This window comes from Agelaius tricolor, unplaced genomic scaffold, assembly GCF_023055355.1.
Source record: "Agelaius tricolor isolate 1412-34295 unplaced genomic scaffold, bAgeTri1.0.p SCAF_12, whole genome shotgun sequence".
Classification (NCBI taxonomy): domain Eukaryota; kingdom Metazoa; phylum Chordata; class Aves; order Passeriformes; family Icteridae; genus Agelaius; species Agelaius tricolor.
In genome coordinates, this window is record NW_027269272.1 from 20,808,549 (window position 1) to 20,826,976 (window position 18,428).

The following is an 18,428-nucleotide window of genomic DNA, read 5'->3' on the forward strand; positions in this document are numbered from 1 at the left end:
TAATAAGTCCTGACTTATTGGGGAAAATGGGAAACTCTTTGTTTTTGTATTTTGAAACAGAAAAAAAAAAAAGGAAAAAAAAAAGGGCAAAAAAAACCCCACCAAACCACCAAATAAATAATTCAGCTGATGGGTAACTAACCTTATAAAGCAAAGGAGATTGTCCGAGCTTCAAAAGTGCAATTTTTTTGGTCACGTTTGTGATGGCTTGAATCCGGATCAGGTCTTCCATGGTCCCATACTGGACATCAACAAGCTCTGCCTGCAAAGAGGAGACAAAATTCAGGCTACAGTTACAGCCACACACCACTGAGAGTGCTCCTTGCATGGAAACAAAGTTGTTTGCACAAGCACAAGCATCTGAGTCCTGCAATTGCCTTACCCCAACTTCCAATCAGCAATGTCTGTAATAGCAAAGATCTTGAAAGTTCAATCTGACAGATAATTTTTTTGTGGTTTTAATTCACAATTCATAACCTATGATAAACTACACCCCCTCTTTTTTCCCAGTGGTTATAAGAGATGCTGATTCTGGTAAGACATTCCCCTCATTAGCTAGAGGAATTAATTTAAAACTGTGTAAAGGATACTAATTCACTTCCGTTTATTTTCTTTAAAATAATTAGAGTCTTGTAAATTATTTCAGAGAATGAGTGATTTTACTGGTCACTTCTGAAAATACACAGGTAGCACAAACTCCATCAATACAGTTTTATTTTGTGACTCCTGAGCAATCTTACCTAACTACTGAAGTATTTTATTTTAATCCATCAGTTATCCAAGCATGATACTCAGATAACTACAGTGATAACAGACTATGCTCTGATGTGTATACTTTTCTATTAATACATATTTTTAAAATTATTTAGAGTCACTTCGATCTAAAAGTGTTTAGAACATGGAAGATTTTCAGCTCTTCCGTTGGGACTCTGCAAGAAAATATAGAACAAGTTCTAAGTTATTTTTAAATGTCAAGCACTGGCAGTAATGGAAAAATATTTCAAGATGAGTTTTCAAGTATTTTTTTAAAATATAAAATTTAAGAATAACCAAGGGCATTTTTCTCATACATTTGTAGCAATAAATTCTGGTGAAAACAAAGTAAGAGGATAATCAGTCTTGTACATTACTATTTTAGAAAGTTATGAACTGCTCAGGACATCACTGAGGACATTCTGGAACCTCTAAATCTGTACCCAGTGCTCACATAAAACACAAGTACAAAAAGACACAAGAATATTACATAAGTGTTTAAAAATTAAAATAAGAGGAGCAGCACAAGATGGAAAAGTTTTCTCTTTCAGTTCAGTTTTGTAACTTAAGTATGGATTCATTGCCAAAGGCAACAGTTCTGCTTTTGGGTATCCCTACACAAACTGTTTAAATTCTAGCAACAGTTGTTCTGGATGTGTAGGATGTGTGAAATTTTAGTAGATTCCTGAACATGGGTATTTTAGGAAAGTATTTACCCTTAAAAAAACTGTATCTGTGTGAGTTTGCATCTCAACATTCAAGTTGAAACCATACAAAAACTTTGCCAAGATTCCTGTCTTTATAAATTCTTCAGAAAAGTTTCCAAGTCTGCAATATGTGATCAGTGCTGTACAAACCAAGTATGTGGAAAGGCCAGCCAAAGTTATAGACATTTCTGACTAGGAAAACATCAGATTTAACACCAAGTAATGGAATGTAGAACAGGAAAGCTCACACTTCACTGTTTCTTCTGAAATAGATGGGGGTTTTTTAATATCTAAAGAGCTAGAAAACTATTTAGCCAATATAATTTTTCCCATATTTGAAAAGTAGGATAAAATCAAGTAAAGATTTCATACTAGGGAAAGGTATTTTATGTTTTACCTAATCTCATGCCTCCAGTTTTAAAGAATTAACCTCAGATATGGAAAGGGTATTTACCAGGGTGTGCAAGTTCATAAATTTTTTACCTCTTTCTGCAGCTCTTATCTTTATTTTAATTTGTACTGACACATATGTCATTAGATACATTGGTTATTAGTGTCTCAGGAGTCTTATGGCTTGAGAGGTTATGGGAGGCTATACCTAGGTTGATTTCTAGGGATTCCTCTCTCCAATTCCTTTGGACCCAATGCCTTCCTCACCTATTCTCCAAAGCAAAAATCAGGGCTGTCATTATTTGTATGAGAGAAAGCACACTGACTTTTCCTGAGGCAAAATCAATACCCAAACATGAAGATCACGAAGATCATTTGCTTCTGCAGGATGTCAGTGTGGAAATGAGCTCCCTGCCCATCTACATTCATGTGCTGCTGCTCTGCACATCCCTTTGGCTCTCTGCTTCTCCAGGGTGCTACCCACTGCTCTGTAAACAACAAAACTACATGTTTGCACAATTATTAATGTGTTTAGCAACTGCCCTTGGATGTTCTTAGTTAATTTATGGATGCAAACTGCATCTTCAAGAGAGGCTCACTCACTTTTCTTTCCCAGGAAACATGTGCCCAGCAAGACAGAGACAGAAAAAGGCCCTGCAAAAGCACAGCTCATTTTTTAATTATGTGGAAAACAGAAGTTGACTCCCTGCTGCCCCAAACAGGCTGCAAACCATGTGCTTCGCTTCAAATTTTAAAAGTTGGACCCAGTGCCAAAGCTATTAAGTACATTCATGCATTGAGAGTACGTGTAAGAAATTGCATAATGAAGGAGCAGCTGGGTGTAATAGAACAGAGTTTCATGGGCTCCCATCACACATCTTCCACATGAAATACAGATATGTCAAAGCTCAAAGGTTATCATATTCTGGAATTAGCATGTATAGCCTAGCACCCAGAGGTCTGCACAGCTTATACCACCTTTACCTCCAGCTAAAACGACAAAGAAAAAGTGAATTAAATCTTCTTTTAAGTCAAACTACACATGGCTCATCTCTGGCCAAATGAAGTCAATAATTCACTGGAAGAGTTTAGAACAAAGTTGTAACGTTTTGGCAATACAATCCAGAAAGTAATAGGTGCACATTAAATGATAAAAACAGTTATGCAAATTATTCTTACCCCTTCCTCTATTTTGCACCCTTACACTTAAGTAAAATTTGTAATAAAAAGCAAAATAATCTGCAGTATTAATAAAATCTCATCAATACAGTGCAGCAATACTAGCTCAGAGTAGTTATTTTTTGTTTTATTAGTGGACTGGGGCTCAACTAATTGAGAGCCTAACTTCTAATATAAAATTAAATATTGAATAAATACAACCTCAAAATAATGGTGAAGAATCCTATTGAATCCAGACATTCCACCCTCCTAATAATCTATTCAGAAGCTAACAGACCATTTATGATGCATGAAGGCCTGTTTTAGTCACAACATTTCTAATACCTCCAAAAATGAATAAAGATTAAATTTCCTATTATTTCTCATTTCTGTTTTTAGAAATGCTTCCAACATGACATAATCCTCATTTTACACATACCAGCTTTTTGAAAAGTGAAACACCCCACCCCCAACTACTCGTATTTGATAAACTGCTTTCCTGTGGTAGGATAATTCTGCTCAAAAACAAAACAGGACTCATCCTTTTATCAGGTGCCGAAAAAGAGCACTTGTCTACTTGGTTTAGCTATGCCACAGTAAATCCTCTTACCCTGAAACTGGGAAACTGCTAAAGAATGAGTTGTTTTATCCATCTGAATGAGGCACTTACTCCTCGAATCATTTCAAGCTATGCTGTTTGAAAGATATGACTATTTAGGAGAAATTGTGATGTGCATTGTGGAGTTCAGTAGTATTCCCCCATGCATGAAATGAAGTAGGGGTAGGTAATAAAACAAACATTTTTAGGAAAAGTAATTATTTTATGTTAGGCAACTTATTAGTTTTCTAAGTCCCAAGATGATGCTCAGTGAGTTGTAAACATTCCATCTTAAAAATTCTAACAGAATCTCCCCCAAAACAGAAAAGACAAATACTCTGAAAATGCAACAATCAAGACAGTCAGGGATTTTTATCCTAATTTCTTCTACTTATCTCCAAAATGAAACAGAAAAAAAGAGTATACTTCATCCAGTCATGGATGACACAGAAGAAAATAGGTCTTGCAAAGGAAAAATACAAATAAGTATATGAAGCAGGTGGCAGCTGGGGTCTTGAAGATGCTGGACACTATTTTTAAACCTTGCTTTCTTGCAAATTCTGAGGCAATTAAAAAGAATAAGATAAATAAGTTAAAAATAATAACAGAAATATGTTTGTTTTATCACATCCTCACCAGCCCACTTGACTGAGGAGAAGGATTTAATAACAGCATTATACATCTGTATCAACTCACTGCCTGAGAGAGAGATTGTGGCTGATTTACCCACAAGGCAGCAAAAAACGACTCAGGGAAGACACCATTGTGGGGACAAAAACCCAAAAAACCCAACACAAAACTCAAAGGTGGCACACCCAGGAAGGGATGTTTCTAACCACCAAAATAAGGATGCAGTCAGTGCAGATAAGAAAGCAGCTCTTAAACTGAGCTCTTAGAAGCTTGGCAGAAAGCAAACCCAAAGCAGCATGGCTGTGCTGAAATGAAATGAAATTTTCACCACAGAATGGTTGTGGTGAAAAGTCTTCTCCTCTTCATGCTACCTGTTGGTAGTGCCATAGTTCACTAACCTCAAATGATGGTTTTATTAAATTATATATATTTATTTTATCAAATACCAAGCTCCTGACCCATATTAATGAATGGATTCTACACAAACTATGGAGGATCTCAGGCCTGTGGAAGCTGCAGGTATGAAAATGACACAGTCAAGCTCATATTCCCATATTCACAATTCCTGCCTATCCACCAAAAGGTTTCAGAAATAGATTCCCTAAAGAAACTCCAAGTATCGAATAAAACTAAATATTTAATGTTAATAAATATTGTACATTCCTTAGAATTAGGGCAATTTCTCCAAAACACACACATGTAATTCTAGAAGCATCAACCTTCAGTTCTGTAACTGTTCAGACTCACTACATTCCCTCCTTCCATCCAAGCAAATGCCCTTCATTTGTCCTTCAACATTCAGCTACTATTTTCAGGTTGTTCACAAAATAAAGGCAACAGAAACATCCCATGCACAATCAATCACAATTAAATAACCTTCAACTAGTCATCCTGCCTAAAATAAAACTCCAAAATATATTTGCAAATTGTATCTGAGAAGGCAACAGTCTGCAATCAGGACATGAGACGAACTTTAATTAAACACATCGCTATAATTTATTTGCACAGCTCTGAAATTGAGGCTGAAGGCAGCATTCAGCAGAGCATAAAAGTAAACTCAAGCTGGTTGTAGATCAAAGCTGGACATCAACAAACGTGAAGAAAGCTGCAAATATAAAACTAGCTGATCTTTAAAATTAGAGAAAAGGAAGAAAGAGAAGGGGAGATAAGGGAGCTGTGCCAAATCCTTTGTGGTGTAAACTCTGTTATGCTTTCTGACCAGAGCTGCTCCCATTCCAGCCAAAAGCTTCCTTCAGTAATCAGGGAGCCACAGCTGTGATTGCCACCACCAGGGTCCTGCTGAGCACACCACAGACGAAATACCCATCCATAATTATCTTTTATATCCTTACTGTATTTCTACAGAAATGTTAATATCCAAAGTTGCCTTTCAACCTTTTTCCTTCAACTTGGTTCCAGGCAAGAAAAGTGCCAGAGTTTTCTTGCCTTGGTTCCAGACAAGAAAAGTGTCATAGGCTGTCTGAGCCGAAAAGTAAATAATTATAGATCTGGATTAATTGAAGATTATTTTTCTCTCTTACAAGACTAAGAGGTGCTTCTGACCAACAATGTCAGGGAAGATTTAAATCAGGGAACTTCAGTCTTGCTATGTGTTTTTATCTACAAGCCCTGCTCCTCAAACAGATTCATGACATCTTTTCCTCATGCTTGCTAGCACTTTATAGAGGCTTTCTTTTCTTTGCTTCAGTGTTCCTGCTCCCACAATACAATTCTGGAGCATTTCAATACAATATGACTCACAGTGCCAGCTTACAGTCAGAAAGGGTTCTTCTGTCTAGGTTTTATTACATAAAATTGCATGCTGCATTACAGTGACAGCTCAAGCTGTAATTTATTCTACAACAAGAGAAAAAAGAGATGTCCCTTGACCTCAGCTGGATGGAGTCTGGCCTTGCAGACAGAGTTCAGTCACAGACACATTTCATGTTCAGCCTGCCCTGGTCCCACCTGTCCAGCTCTCACAGCCCCATCACACAGGGCTCTCCTGCAGCTGCTCCCACTGCTTCCTTTTGCTGTTGCAGGACCATTTTTGGAAAGACACTGAGGTTAAACTTGTTTGCTTCCCTGCTTCTTACAGTTTATTGCAAGACTTTTTTCCTCCCAACTCCGAGGGAGACTGAATCAAGATCGAAGCCTTTTTATAGCCTACAGAAAAGAGCTCTCCTGTATTTTATGGTTACAGAGCCCCAAATAAATCTGAACTGATACAACTCAGTTCTCTTTTTTTTTTTTCCACTTTCTTTTTTCTTATTTTAGTTTTCATAACCCCCAACTCTGTTCCCAGTCATACCCTTTGTGTTTCCCAAAAGGCAAAACTAGTATTTAAATATTACTTCTTAACTCATGATGTCCAGCAAGATATCCAAACAACATATTAGGGTAGGTTTTCTTCATATTTTCTATTTTCTTTCTAACTTTCTTACTCTATTTTACATAATACATACAAATCTAGCTTTTCAAGTTTTTGACATAAAATATTGTTATTTTCAGACACATTAAACTGACATTTACTTATTTTAGAATCTCTAAGAACAATGTCTTTTGTTACATAAAAATTGAAGGACATGAGATTATTAGATGCCTAAAATACTATCAGAAATATTATTTCAAACTTTCATTAAGCAGTGCTGATTGTCACTTCCCTAGTGACAAAATTTTATATCCTAATTATTCTTTCTTGCATGTGTTTAATATTATTTATATCCCCTCTTTTTAAGAGTTAACTACAAGGCTATTTAGTAGCATTAGTCCCCAAAGCATAAAGTCACATTGCTCATACTTTCCTAAGAAAAAAGAGTAATCTGTATTTGCCAGCCTGCTTGGTTTAGCTTATTCAGAGGTAATTATTCATGCAAATATACATTTACAAATTACATAGACTGAGGATAAACTAAACAAAACAGAATTACTCAGCTGTGATGTGGTATCTGAAAAAAAGAAATAAATCATAAGCTACATATGTACACAGGAAATTATAATGGTGTGATTTAAACTTGGCCTTAAAATTTTCAATGAAAGGGGTTTATGTCAGAATCCAGTCCCATTGTGTCTGAACTCAACAAATTCTCAAGGCTTGGTGGAAATTTCCTTGGCTTCTTTCAGTGAGACACAGGGAATGAACACAAGACATCCAGAGGCTGCAGAATGTCCTCCAGTCATTTACATCACCCTGAACTGAAACCAGGCATTTCCAGAGTAGCTACAAACATTAAGCCCTTAGAGAAGAAGCTTGGAGCTCCCTCCACCTGCTCAGAGGCTCAGGTGAGCTGTAGGAGCTGTACCCACACACCCAGAGAAGTAAAATCATCTCCTGTCTGAAACATCAGCTCGTAAGAACATCCTGTGGATGCAAACACCAGCACAGACAGGACGTGTACAACCAGACTGAAACACTGCATGTGCTTTGGAAGCTAAGGAAAACCAATATATTTCATTTTATAACTTAGAATGCATTTGATATTTTAATTCCTTAGAGACAGGTGCTTCAGCTTTGTCCAGTAGAGTCAGTTTGGCTGCATCAAAACAAAATGTCCAGAAAACAGCTTACAATTTTCAGTCTTCCAACCTGGAATTCATGATTCAGAACTGTGCTGGTTTTGGCTGGGGTAGAATTAATTTTCTTCACAGTGCTGGTATGGGGCTGTGTTTTGGATCTGTGCTGAATGCAGGGGTGATAATGGAGATTTTTTTATTATTATTATTATTACTGAGCAGGGCTTGCACAGAGCCAAGGCCTTTTCTGCTTTCCCTGCTCCAAGTAAGCTGGAAGTGCCTGGGAGGTGACACAGCCAGGACAGGGGACCCAAAGTGACCAAAGGGACATTCTGGATATATGTAACAATAAAACAGATATCTGCCTCTAAGAGTGAAATATTCATTCATATGTACAAGGGGAGGTCATCCACTGCATGCAGAGAACACTTGAACTTTCAAAAGTGGTGGGGAGAACTCTTATTTTCTGGATTACAATAAATGATCTTTCACAAACTACTTACAGCCTTTTCTTGGCCAAACATCATCCACTTCAACATAATCAGGGAGATGGCCAACCATGTAATGATGCAAACACAAATCTGAGTGTTAAAGCAGCATTTGAGCAAACAATTTTCAGAAGCAAATATGCAGTTGTGAAAAGGAAAATGACATATTTTCCATCTCCTGTGAATTCTGTTGTTTTGAGTCATTGCACAGATTTATAGGTCTCTAAATTACATCTGTAGAAAAAGGACTGGGAAAAATAAGTTCTAAAAATATATTCAGATGACAAGAAAAGGACTCCAATAAAAACAGCAAATGTGCCTGAGTAATATCAGATTCAAGTGGCCCAAATGATTGACCAGGACAAGCATCCAGATATAGAAATACAGCTGTTTCTGAGAACAGCTCTCCTCTGTGATTAAACAAGAATATTTTTCTGGTTTTCAGCCACCTAACATTTAGAAGCAGACTTGTTTTACAAGAAACTTGTAGTGTGTCATTCCTGCCTCACAGATAAGAAAATTGTACAGGGGAAAAAAAGTCCTTTTATGTTTCAGGCTTTCAAATTTTGCTTTTAAAAGTGAATTCAAGATTTTGGAGTTGATGTGCATCCTACATTGCCCAGTAATGTAAAGATTTTACATGGCAGCTCCATTTGGCTTTTCTTTCAGAAACAGCGAATCTTCATTTTGAAAATTTTGTCTATAGCAAAATTAGTAGTTCACCTTCATCCCATGTGCTTCCAAAGATTAGAGTGAAGGTTCTCCTGAACTGTGCCAAATTTCACACAGATATTTTGAACATTCATCTCTTAAGTGTGGGCAGAAACCCCATAGAGGTTTGAGAACTTGGTTCATGTGCTCCCATAGCAGGGATGGAAAAGCCTGGAGAAAAAAGAGGAAATCCCATGCAAAGGACAGAACTCAATTCTTTTTAGAGGGGTTCCCATTAAACCACTCCTCTTCTACAGTGGCACCTCAAAAGAAAAGCTGGAAAAAATTTTACATCATCTAAAACATATGGGAAAGTCTGAAGAGACTCTGGAATCTGGACAGCTTGATGGGAGGAAAGAGCAACCTGGCCTGACATCACAGAATCGATTTTATTGCTTAAAGCAAAAGCTTTGCCATCAGTGCAGCCCATCCAGAGCTTCCCTGATCTTCCACACAGCCTGGAATCCAGGTCAGCCTCCCCACAGCAGCACAGAAGCACTCAGTATTATTGCAGCAATACCATTTGATGGTTCAATTCCCAACAAAAGCAGTCAGGAACATTGTTAGAGAACTATCAGTTACCACAGAAATCTGTGCTCAGTTCTCTCTTTTCACCCCTTCTGATCCTTCCTGCCCCGGATCCTGAACAATCAACAAATAGAAACTAGAAACAGGGAGCTCAGTGTGTGCTCTCATAACTCTGATTCCAGCACAGATTGCCCTAATATCCATCTTCCTGCAGGCACTGGTGCCTTTCCTTGACTTTAATAAACACAAGAGACTCAACTCCATACACAGGACAAAGAACACACAACAGTCACCATTAGCAATGTCCACTATTTTTACCTTCTGCTGAGGGGATTCCCTCCATATGTCTTCAATTGCCTCTACATTTTTGGTGTCTACCCCATGAACATTGTCAACAATTTATCTACAGAGTCTGCAGAGAAAATGGAACAGTTGTGGAAGTTTAATTCAGGCAGAGCAAGCCTACAGCAGCAGTGAGATCATCAGGGAAAAACCTCAATTCAAAGGGTCGATAATATCCTCAAAATCCTGATATCGAGGATGATCGATATCATCCTCAAAATCCTGAGCCTAACACTGTCCATACTGATATGATTTCTCATCCTAGATTTCAGTTTGTGACTTTACATGATTATAATGTCCTACTTTAGCCTCAAGACATACGAGATTTAGTGGTAAAAGGGCAACATGGACAAATACATGATAAAATTTTCTTGAATCAAATGCTTTGTTAGGAAACTGATGCATTAATTCTTTTTCCAGCAACATAAAAATTTCTAGAGTTTTCCTGCTAATTCATTCCCTAAAATATCCCTCAGGTGAAGCTTGTGCCTGGCAAGCACTGACCTGCAGCAGGAGCCACATCCCTCTTGGATGAGAAGGCAGCAGGAGCTTTCTTGCATATTTAGCAGCTTTGCTCTCCCTTGGTTGTAGCCACTGCCAGACCTCCTCCATCCTTATTCACCTTTCTGCCCCTTCAAGGCACCAGAGTGAGGCAGTGAATCCTGCAGCAGACAGGACTAACTCTATATGGTAACATAATTCAGTGGAAGGAAGATAAATTCCTTGAAACACCTCCTTTCTCACACACACCTGCTCTTGGGCCAGTCACAGCCTGGTGATTGATGAGGCACCTTCCCTTTGAACTGCAGAGCTCAGGAACACCAGAAATAATTGTGAGAATAAAACTGATAGAGCTCAGGATTAAGTCACATTAAGGCCCTCTAAATTAATGAGATAAACACTGTAACTGATATTCATTTCATGAGGTTAGACATTAGATTTATTTATATTTAGTGGGAGAGACAGCACATCAGACAGAATAAAAACCTAGGGATGTCTAAGAGAGAAGACCAATGCATTGTCAGCTTTATTCACTTTGCAGTATTTTTTATTTCTTTATTTTAAAAGAGATACTTCTCTCCTGGGATTGCAGTTGGTAGGTGGAGGTTTAAATGCTGTATTTCCAAACAGATTTAAAAGGGAATTTCTGAACAAAAGCTTTTTCTCAGGACATTTTAGTCCAGCCAGTGAGGAGGCTCTGGCATTTTGACAGTTTCCATACACAGTCAATGCACTTCTGCCAACAGCACTTGGATACCAAACCTACACTTGCCAATGGCTACTGCCTGGGCCTTTATTTTTTTTCTTTTTTTAGCTTTTTATTCTTCTTCAGGTTTTTAAGAATTAAATCATTATATATATATTTCAACCTGCTATATCACAGCAGCACTTTTTTTTTCAACCTGCTCTGAAAGGTTTCAAAAGGTATTTGCTTCAAAGGATTTTCTCTGAGAGTCATCTTCTTCTTTTTTTGGTCTTTCCTACTACCAAGGCTATGTCCAGATTTAGAGCATTCCTCAAAGCACTCTCCAGAGAGGTACATCCTTTGCTCTTTAATACCAAAGTTTTTTCACAAAGTCAGGCACACTGCAGTTCTCACCAAATTATTCTTATAATGACAGCTTCATCCTTAGTTTAGGTTACATTTGAAACCTCTCAAGGATCCTTTTTTTTTTTTTTTAAGTGAGAACTTATTCCCACTCTTTCATGTGCTCATCTTAGAAAATATTTGGACTTCATATCACCACATCCTAACACAGAGATAAGAAATCTTCAGTCTTGTTTTGGATTTTCAGTGCTACTTTCATTTCAAAATATTAAAAAATGTTTTAACAATGAGACAGAGGCTCCCACAGAAAAGCATGCAATGAACTCATATTACTACCCTAGTTTAAAATTTTGACAAAATGTTGTCCAATTCTGACTGTAGTAGTTGTACTGGTAGGTAGAGAGAACTCCTAAGATAAAACACTGCTGGGGCTTCAACTGGTAAGATTTATCACACTGCATTGAAAATTAAAATAACTGCTGATTGTCTTCAGCTGCCAGCTCTAATTCACAAGGCACAACCATATTTAGATTTTTTTTCTCCTCCAATTTAAAAAAATAATCAAGTGAAGTATGGCAGAAGAGTGATTTTTTTTCCCTTTAAAAAACAATTTGATTACAGCAATTGTAACCCACATTGCCATGGATGCCTCATGCCAGAGCCTGCCAGGGTCAGAGCCCTGTGCCCATGCTCACACACACACACACAATGTTTATGCCCACTAAAATGGAATCTGCCTTCAACTACAGAAGCTTTTCTATTGCTAATGCTCCTGAAGAGATTTTAGGACTTGCTTCTCTTCCTGAAAAACTAACTTAAAAGAATGAGAAGCAGCAATAGTTTAATCAATATTGTACTTTACAGTCACTCATAACTACCAGAGAACTGAGCAGCATTTTAAGCAGTTCTTTATTGTTCATGCATGAAGCTACATTTTTTTAAACAATAAAGTTATGTAAGTAGTTTTAGGGACAAGGATGGAATATATATAAATACAAAAATATTTTGTTCTTGTTCTTATATCAGTTATAGTTGTTTCTTATGATATTTTTGTCATAATAGCAACGTTTTAAAAGCTGATATTTACTTAATAGTCCCTCTGTTGAAGGGAATTTTTGTTTTTTACAGCGTAAGCAGGATTCCTTTGAGGCAGCTTTAAACCTCCAGAATACCGGAGAAATTTAAAAGAAAAAGATCCCTAAAACCCAATCCCAAGAGCTCAGAGCATGAGAAGCTCTTTACTTGAAAATTCCTCCTCTGAGTAGAATTTTGCCTTTACAAACTTAAACATAGAAGAAAGCACAGGTATGTTTTTGGGAGGCTCACATTTACTAAGAAGGTGAAGAAGAAGTTACAGAGAGAGAGAAGATGGCACTACCTTAAAAAACACCATGACTTGGGATTTGGCAGAAAGATTTCCACTTGACCAGAGTACATTTGTATCATTTGTATTGAGGTTTGTACCAAACATCCTTAATAAAGAGTGGGGGTGGAAAGAAGCCTGACTGGGTGGGCACCAGCCCAGGTATCCACTGAACTGCAGAGGTGATGCCAACTCAGTGGCCCTGATTATACCATAAAGATTAAAGGGAAAAATCCTCCTTGGAGACCCATGCAATTGCACAAATTTCACTGCTGTTCTCTCACACTGACTGCTAACAGACAAAATTAACTCTGCTTAGAAATGATGTAATTCTCATTTATTTCAATAGGAATTCTGCTCGCACTAAAACCTAAAACAGGCACCAAATACTCTTCCTAAGCCCTCAGGGGTTGCACCCGTTAGCTTTTACCATGTAGTTGGAATACAAATAATTGTTCTGGTTCAACATTGCTCCCTCTCTAATATTGTACAGAGGCTTTACTAAGAAATGCCTTCAGCTGATTCTGTGCAGTGGCATGGAAGTGCTCAGTGATCTGTTATGTCTCGAGATATCAAGATGCCTGACCTTTTGCTTTTTTATAACTTAAAAAAATCTCATTTATTATTAATGGTATGATTACTAAAATGCCATTACTAACATTTTATTAGTAAAACATCAGGACAGCATTGACTTGCAATTATAAAACAGCAAAAGGCTCTGCAGCAGCAGCATTTGCATCTTTGAAACCTTCAATGACACAAAAATCTCCCAGCAATATTAATATGGGCTTTGAGCACAATGAACTACTATTATTTTTAGGGAACTGTACAACTTTATTTATTAATGGTTATGTGATATATGCCAGAAAACTGACAGGATGTTCTGCAGGACATCTCTTCAATGATCGCTTTTGGAGCCCTTGCCTGCAATTTTAAATTATATAACCTTCACATTGCATTTCACAGCTTTCTATATGTAATTATAACGGAGTGGCAGCTATGCTGTAGTTAGTGTTGAATGTTGTTTTCTGCTTAAAGGTCAAGTCTATTCTAAAATCCATATTCTTAGTGAGATTGTCTTGGAAAATTGCTGTGCCTACTTGGTATGCAGAGCAGTGGTCTAAATTATGATTATTTGTGGAAGAGGTTTCGGAGAAACTCTTCTATAAATAAAAGATAAATAAAGCTGCACTAAAACTTCTAAATGTTACCAAAAAAAAATCACATGATTCTTCTCATTTGTGTGTATGTGTTATTCAACCTATAGCCCTAACCATCTGCAAAACTGATTTCAGTTGCTAGGGATTCATTTTAGCTAGTGCATGTCTCTTCAGAGAAGAAATCTTTAAAAATGTTAATAAAGATAATGATGAACTAAATTTGGCATGCCTAAAAGAATTAAATGCACACATGTATCAAAATTCCCTCTAGCTTGGTATTTTGCACCAATGTGCCATCAAAAATGACTGAAAGACTTAGGAAGAGATGCTGCGATTATTTAATCTAAATTAAACGCACTCTCTGCCTTTGGAATTCAAGATGTGCTAGTGAGCATGCTGCAGAAGGCTCATTTAGAAATTCTGCCTGGGGATAAAAATAACCTGGGAAGATTTTAAAATTTTCTAAAACCAACCCGCTGACACCAATCTTAATTCTGAAATATGGTTAAGGAAATTACCACTGATTAGCTGGAGGGAAGAGAAAAGATAATAAGGGTGCACTAATCACATTTCCAGCACAATGAAACCGAATCAAATGAAAGCAAGCTTCGGGGTCAAGGACTTCCTGATGCACTGTCCCCTCCAGAGGAACTCCAGACCTTTTGGTGCAGAGATGGAAATAGAGAGAGCTGCCAGAACTGGGCTGTAGACCTGAGCAGGGAGGGGAGGGGACTGTAGGACACGTAAGTGGGGATTGCAGGACACGCTCCTGGCAGGAGTGGGAAAGGTTAGAGGAACAGGCAGTAGAGGAGAGGAAGACTCCCATCTCCCTGCAAAGAGCCTGGGAAAAAAGGGGATGGATAGGGAAAGGAGACATCTAAAGACAGCCATGAGAAAATGGGATACTGGATAAGCAGTGGGCAAACTCCCTTCCTTGTGAAAGAGGATCTGACAGCAAAATCTGAGTCCTGCTTCCCTTATTCCCCTCTTGCCAAGATTGAAGAATGATGGGAAGATGACTGAGTGAGCTTAACAGATGGGCTTGTACATCCCAGATTGCTTCAGGTTGCATTAATCTCTGCGGTGGGCTCTCATTTAGCTGAGAAAATGTCACCAAAACAAACGAACCGGAGCAGACTGAGACGTGACCAGCAGATGCAAAGAATCTCTTCTGCATGGTGTGGGTAGAGGCAGGCAGGCAGCATTCCCACTTGTCTGCTCCCTGCAGCCCCTCCAAAACTCATCAAAGATACCCCTGGCTGATTGGGTATAAATGCCTCAGATCAGCAACAGAGAAATCAATAGGAACTGGGAATGTGGATGATGGCATGGAAGTGAGGTGACACAACAGAGGAGTCAAAGCAGTCAGGGGACAGGGACAGAGCAGTGGCCAAAATACAAAATAGACACAGTCAGGTGTTGGGAGAGCTGCCTTGGAGATGAGCACAATTCATTTCTGTCCATAAACCCTCAAATAATCCCTGCCTGCATGTGCATCTCCATTTCAAGAACATGCCAGTACTTCTACTCTTGCATCCTCTCCTGGCTCCTGAACCAAAACCGTCCTCTCAGTATATGAAAGCTCCAGGAAAGAAAGAGGATGTTTTGCTGGGCTTGCTGAGAGCATCCATGAGGGTGGAAACAAACCTCAAACTAGAAGAGAGGGGCAGCAAAAGAACCAACAGGGATTTGGTGCATTATTCCAAAAGAGGCAGAGTAGTGAATCAGGAGACAATGCCATACAACAGAGGACACCAAGTACCTCAGTTCCAAGTATGAAAGCAAACTTAGGACTGCCAGAAGTTCCTTAACACTTCCATAAAGTAAAGAGTGAATAAATTGAAGGTGAAAGGAAAGTGAGGAAAACTTCAGGTCACACAAACATAATTTCAGAAAATGCATGAATCCAAAGCAAATACCATTTACATTTTGCTTTAATTAGGCTGTCCTTGAACGTTATTCCCACGCACCAACCATTACATCTGCTAGGACTATTTACAGTTGCTAAAGAAACAGTGGAGGGAGCAGACAAATATTGTGGACATGTGTTTGTTCCAGAAGCTGCTGCACTCAGCAGAACTGATTGAAACCAACTGTTCAGTGCCCCAAGTGCCACCCAGGCTCCTGCAAGCCCAAATGTAGCCCTGCTTCTCCTCTGGTGCACTCTGGGATCACCACACCCCTGTCACACGTGGGCTACTGACACCATTTCCCAGAGTGGAACTGAAGGGGGACACCAGATTTTGGGGGTTCACAGCCCTCTCTCATCAGCTCCTGCTGATGTTCCCATCTCAGCCCCCTCCAGTCCCCAGGGACAGAGCACCCCCACAGCTCCTGGATCCCAAAGCTGCAGGAGGCAGGAGCAGCACATTCGGATTCACCACACCACCCTCACTTGGAGACTGGCCGGATACTGTCTGACAATGCATTTTGCTTTAATGCATAAATTTGAAGCAATGTAATTTCCATTTATATGTGCACTCTGCTGGCCAGAGCAGCTTTCCTGTTTTTATCAAGCAGACAAAAGGTTTAAGCTCTATAAAAGGTGGCTGATATTTAAGTTTTAATAAAAATATATTTCAGGTATGTCATTCTTTCCTTAGGCTGACCTAGCCTACAATATATTATTTACATAACTGCTGCAATATCTATTTCAAAAGTGACTCGACAGCCCTCTCCAGAACTGTAAGCTGCCCTGCCTGTCACCATGATGGGTAAACACTGTCACCTTTTCACAGCCCAATGAAATATAGAGAACTAGTAAAGTGCACCATCCATCACAATGGCACTAAGTAGGTTTTTGAAGTAGATTTCAGATCACAAATGCTCACATTTTTACTCACAAATGCTGCTTAGACTGTTACCAGAAAGCACAAATTGGATGGCTCATATACAATGGCCGTATGATGAATGGACATGACAGGTGGTCAAAGAAAATGAGTCTTGCTGTTCTACAAATAACCTTGTCAACATCAAAGTGGAGCTGTAGCTCTGCTGGTAGCCAGACTGCAATAGCTTAATGGTTTTATTTGCTTCAACTTCTAGCAAACCAAACAGACAAATGAGATACAATGAAGCAGCAGCACTGAGGCAGTATTAGCAATTCAGCCTGATTAAGTGACACATAATAGGAATTTTCTGCTAAGGATGAGCCACATTTGAAAGAAAATTATTCAGGTTATGAGTAGCTGTTATAAAAATACCTGTTCACAGGAAAACCCTCATGATTTTGCAATCACAAACCACTGCAGGATATCCAAAATACGCAACTTGTAGTTCCACTGCAAGCAATCAAGTCACTTTCTGATGGCTGAGCCCAGCAACAGCCACCACCTGCTACTTCTAATTTAAAGTTTTTCTACTTCCATTAGTTTAAATAGTAGAGATTAGTGTGCAGGATTGAAAGTCAGGAAGGTTAGATCAGTACCAACTTACCTATAGCCTAAACAAATTGGGAAATCTCCCTTTTCGGCAAAAACTCTAGATCTAAGGACATTTCTGGTAGATTTTTTGAAGAACAGAAGAACACATCTCAAGTTTTGTGAGGGGGCTGAGGTATCTCAAGGAACTGACCATAAAACCATGCAGAGAGTCATTCTCCAAGGCTGGAGTTTTGCCAAAGCCAAGGTCCAGCCCCTGTGATGAGGATGGTGTGTGTGGTCCTCATTTCTGCTGAACTCATAAGAGCAAAGTGCCCTGGAACATAATGGAGAGTGGAGCCCGTGCTGCTGGGAATAACAGCAGCGTTTTTTCCTGGAACATTGGATTTCCTTCAATCTGATGAATTTGTTAGCACCGCACTGACATTCATTAAATAAAACCTCAAAGGTCACAACCATTCCTCTCTCTGATTACAGGTACTTTTACTAAGTTACAATGAGAAAATAATATTAAATATGGAGTTTTTAAGTGATATGAGAAGGCAACCACATTCATTATTACGTGGAAAAGTTAAAGCATGTATCATGCAAGTTAGGACCTCTTCTTGCCTACTTCATTTTGCTTCTCAGCAACAAATTTGAAGTGGACAGAGCCCCAGAATGAGGCTGACAAGACTCAGCATGGAGAGCAGGCATGCTTAAATATTAAAATGTTCACAATCTGTTCCTTTATAATCTGTAAGTGTTCTAAGCCATGAACAAACATGTCTTTTAAATAAGACACAAAGCAAGATAGAAACCCCCCAGCATCAATATAATACAATATTTTTGAAAGGAGGAAGATGACAATAATGCAATTAGCAGTGAAATTGCAATTTTTTATATTTCAGAAATATTTTTTAAGATTTGCACTCTGTCAGCTAGGAAGGTAAACAGAAATGATGGCTCCTTTCTGCACTCTCAAAATATTTAGTCAGAAGCTCAAGGAAAACAGACAGGGAAGACAGTACACAGGAAAAAACAAGATAATCCAAGATCTTATTTCACTTGGCAAGTAACAAATCCAAATAGGTAGAATCTTTTTGCTGACAAAACTTCCTAGAGTAACTGCAGTAAGATAAAACTACAAATCGGTGTTTTCAAGAGGAAACAGAGCAG

At 38.6% G+C, this 18,428-nt stretch overlaps 1 protein-coding gene across 1 annotated transcript in view; it reads right to left on the reverse strand.

Annotated features, from left to right (window-relative positions):
• NAALADL2 (N-acetylated alpha-linked acidic dipeptidase like 2) overlaps positions 1–18,428 on the reverse strand; it is a 406,939-nt gene that overhangs the window by 162,723 nt on the left and 225,788 nt on the right. Inside the window, exon 6 of the mRNA XM_071438045.1 lies at positions 143–262. Coding sequence (XP_071294146.1) covers positions 143–262 — 120 coding nt within the window. The remainder of the gene's footprint in view (positions 1–142; positions 263–18,428) is intronic.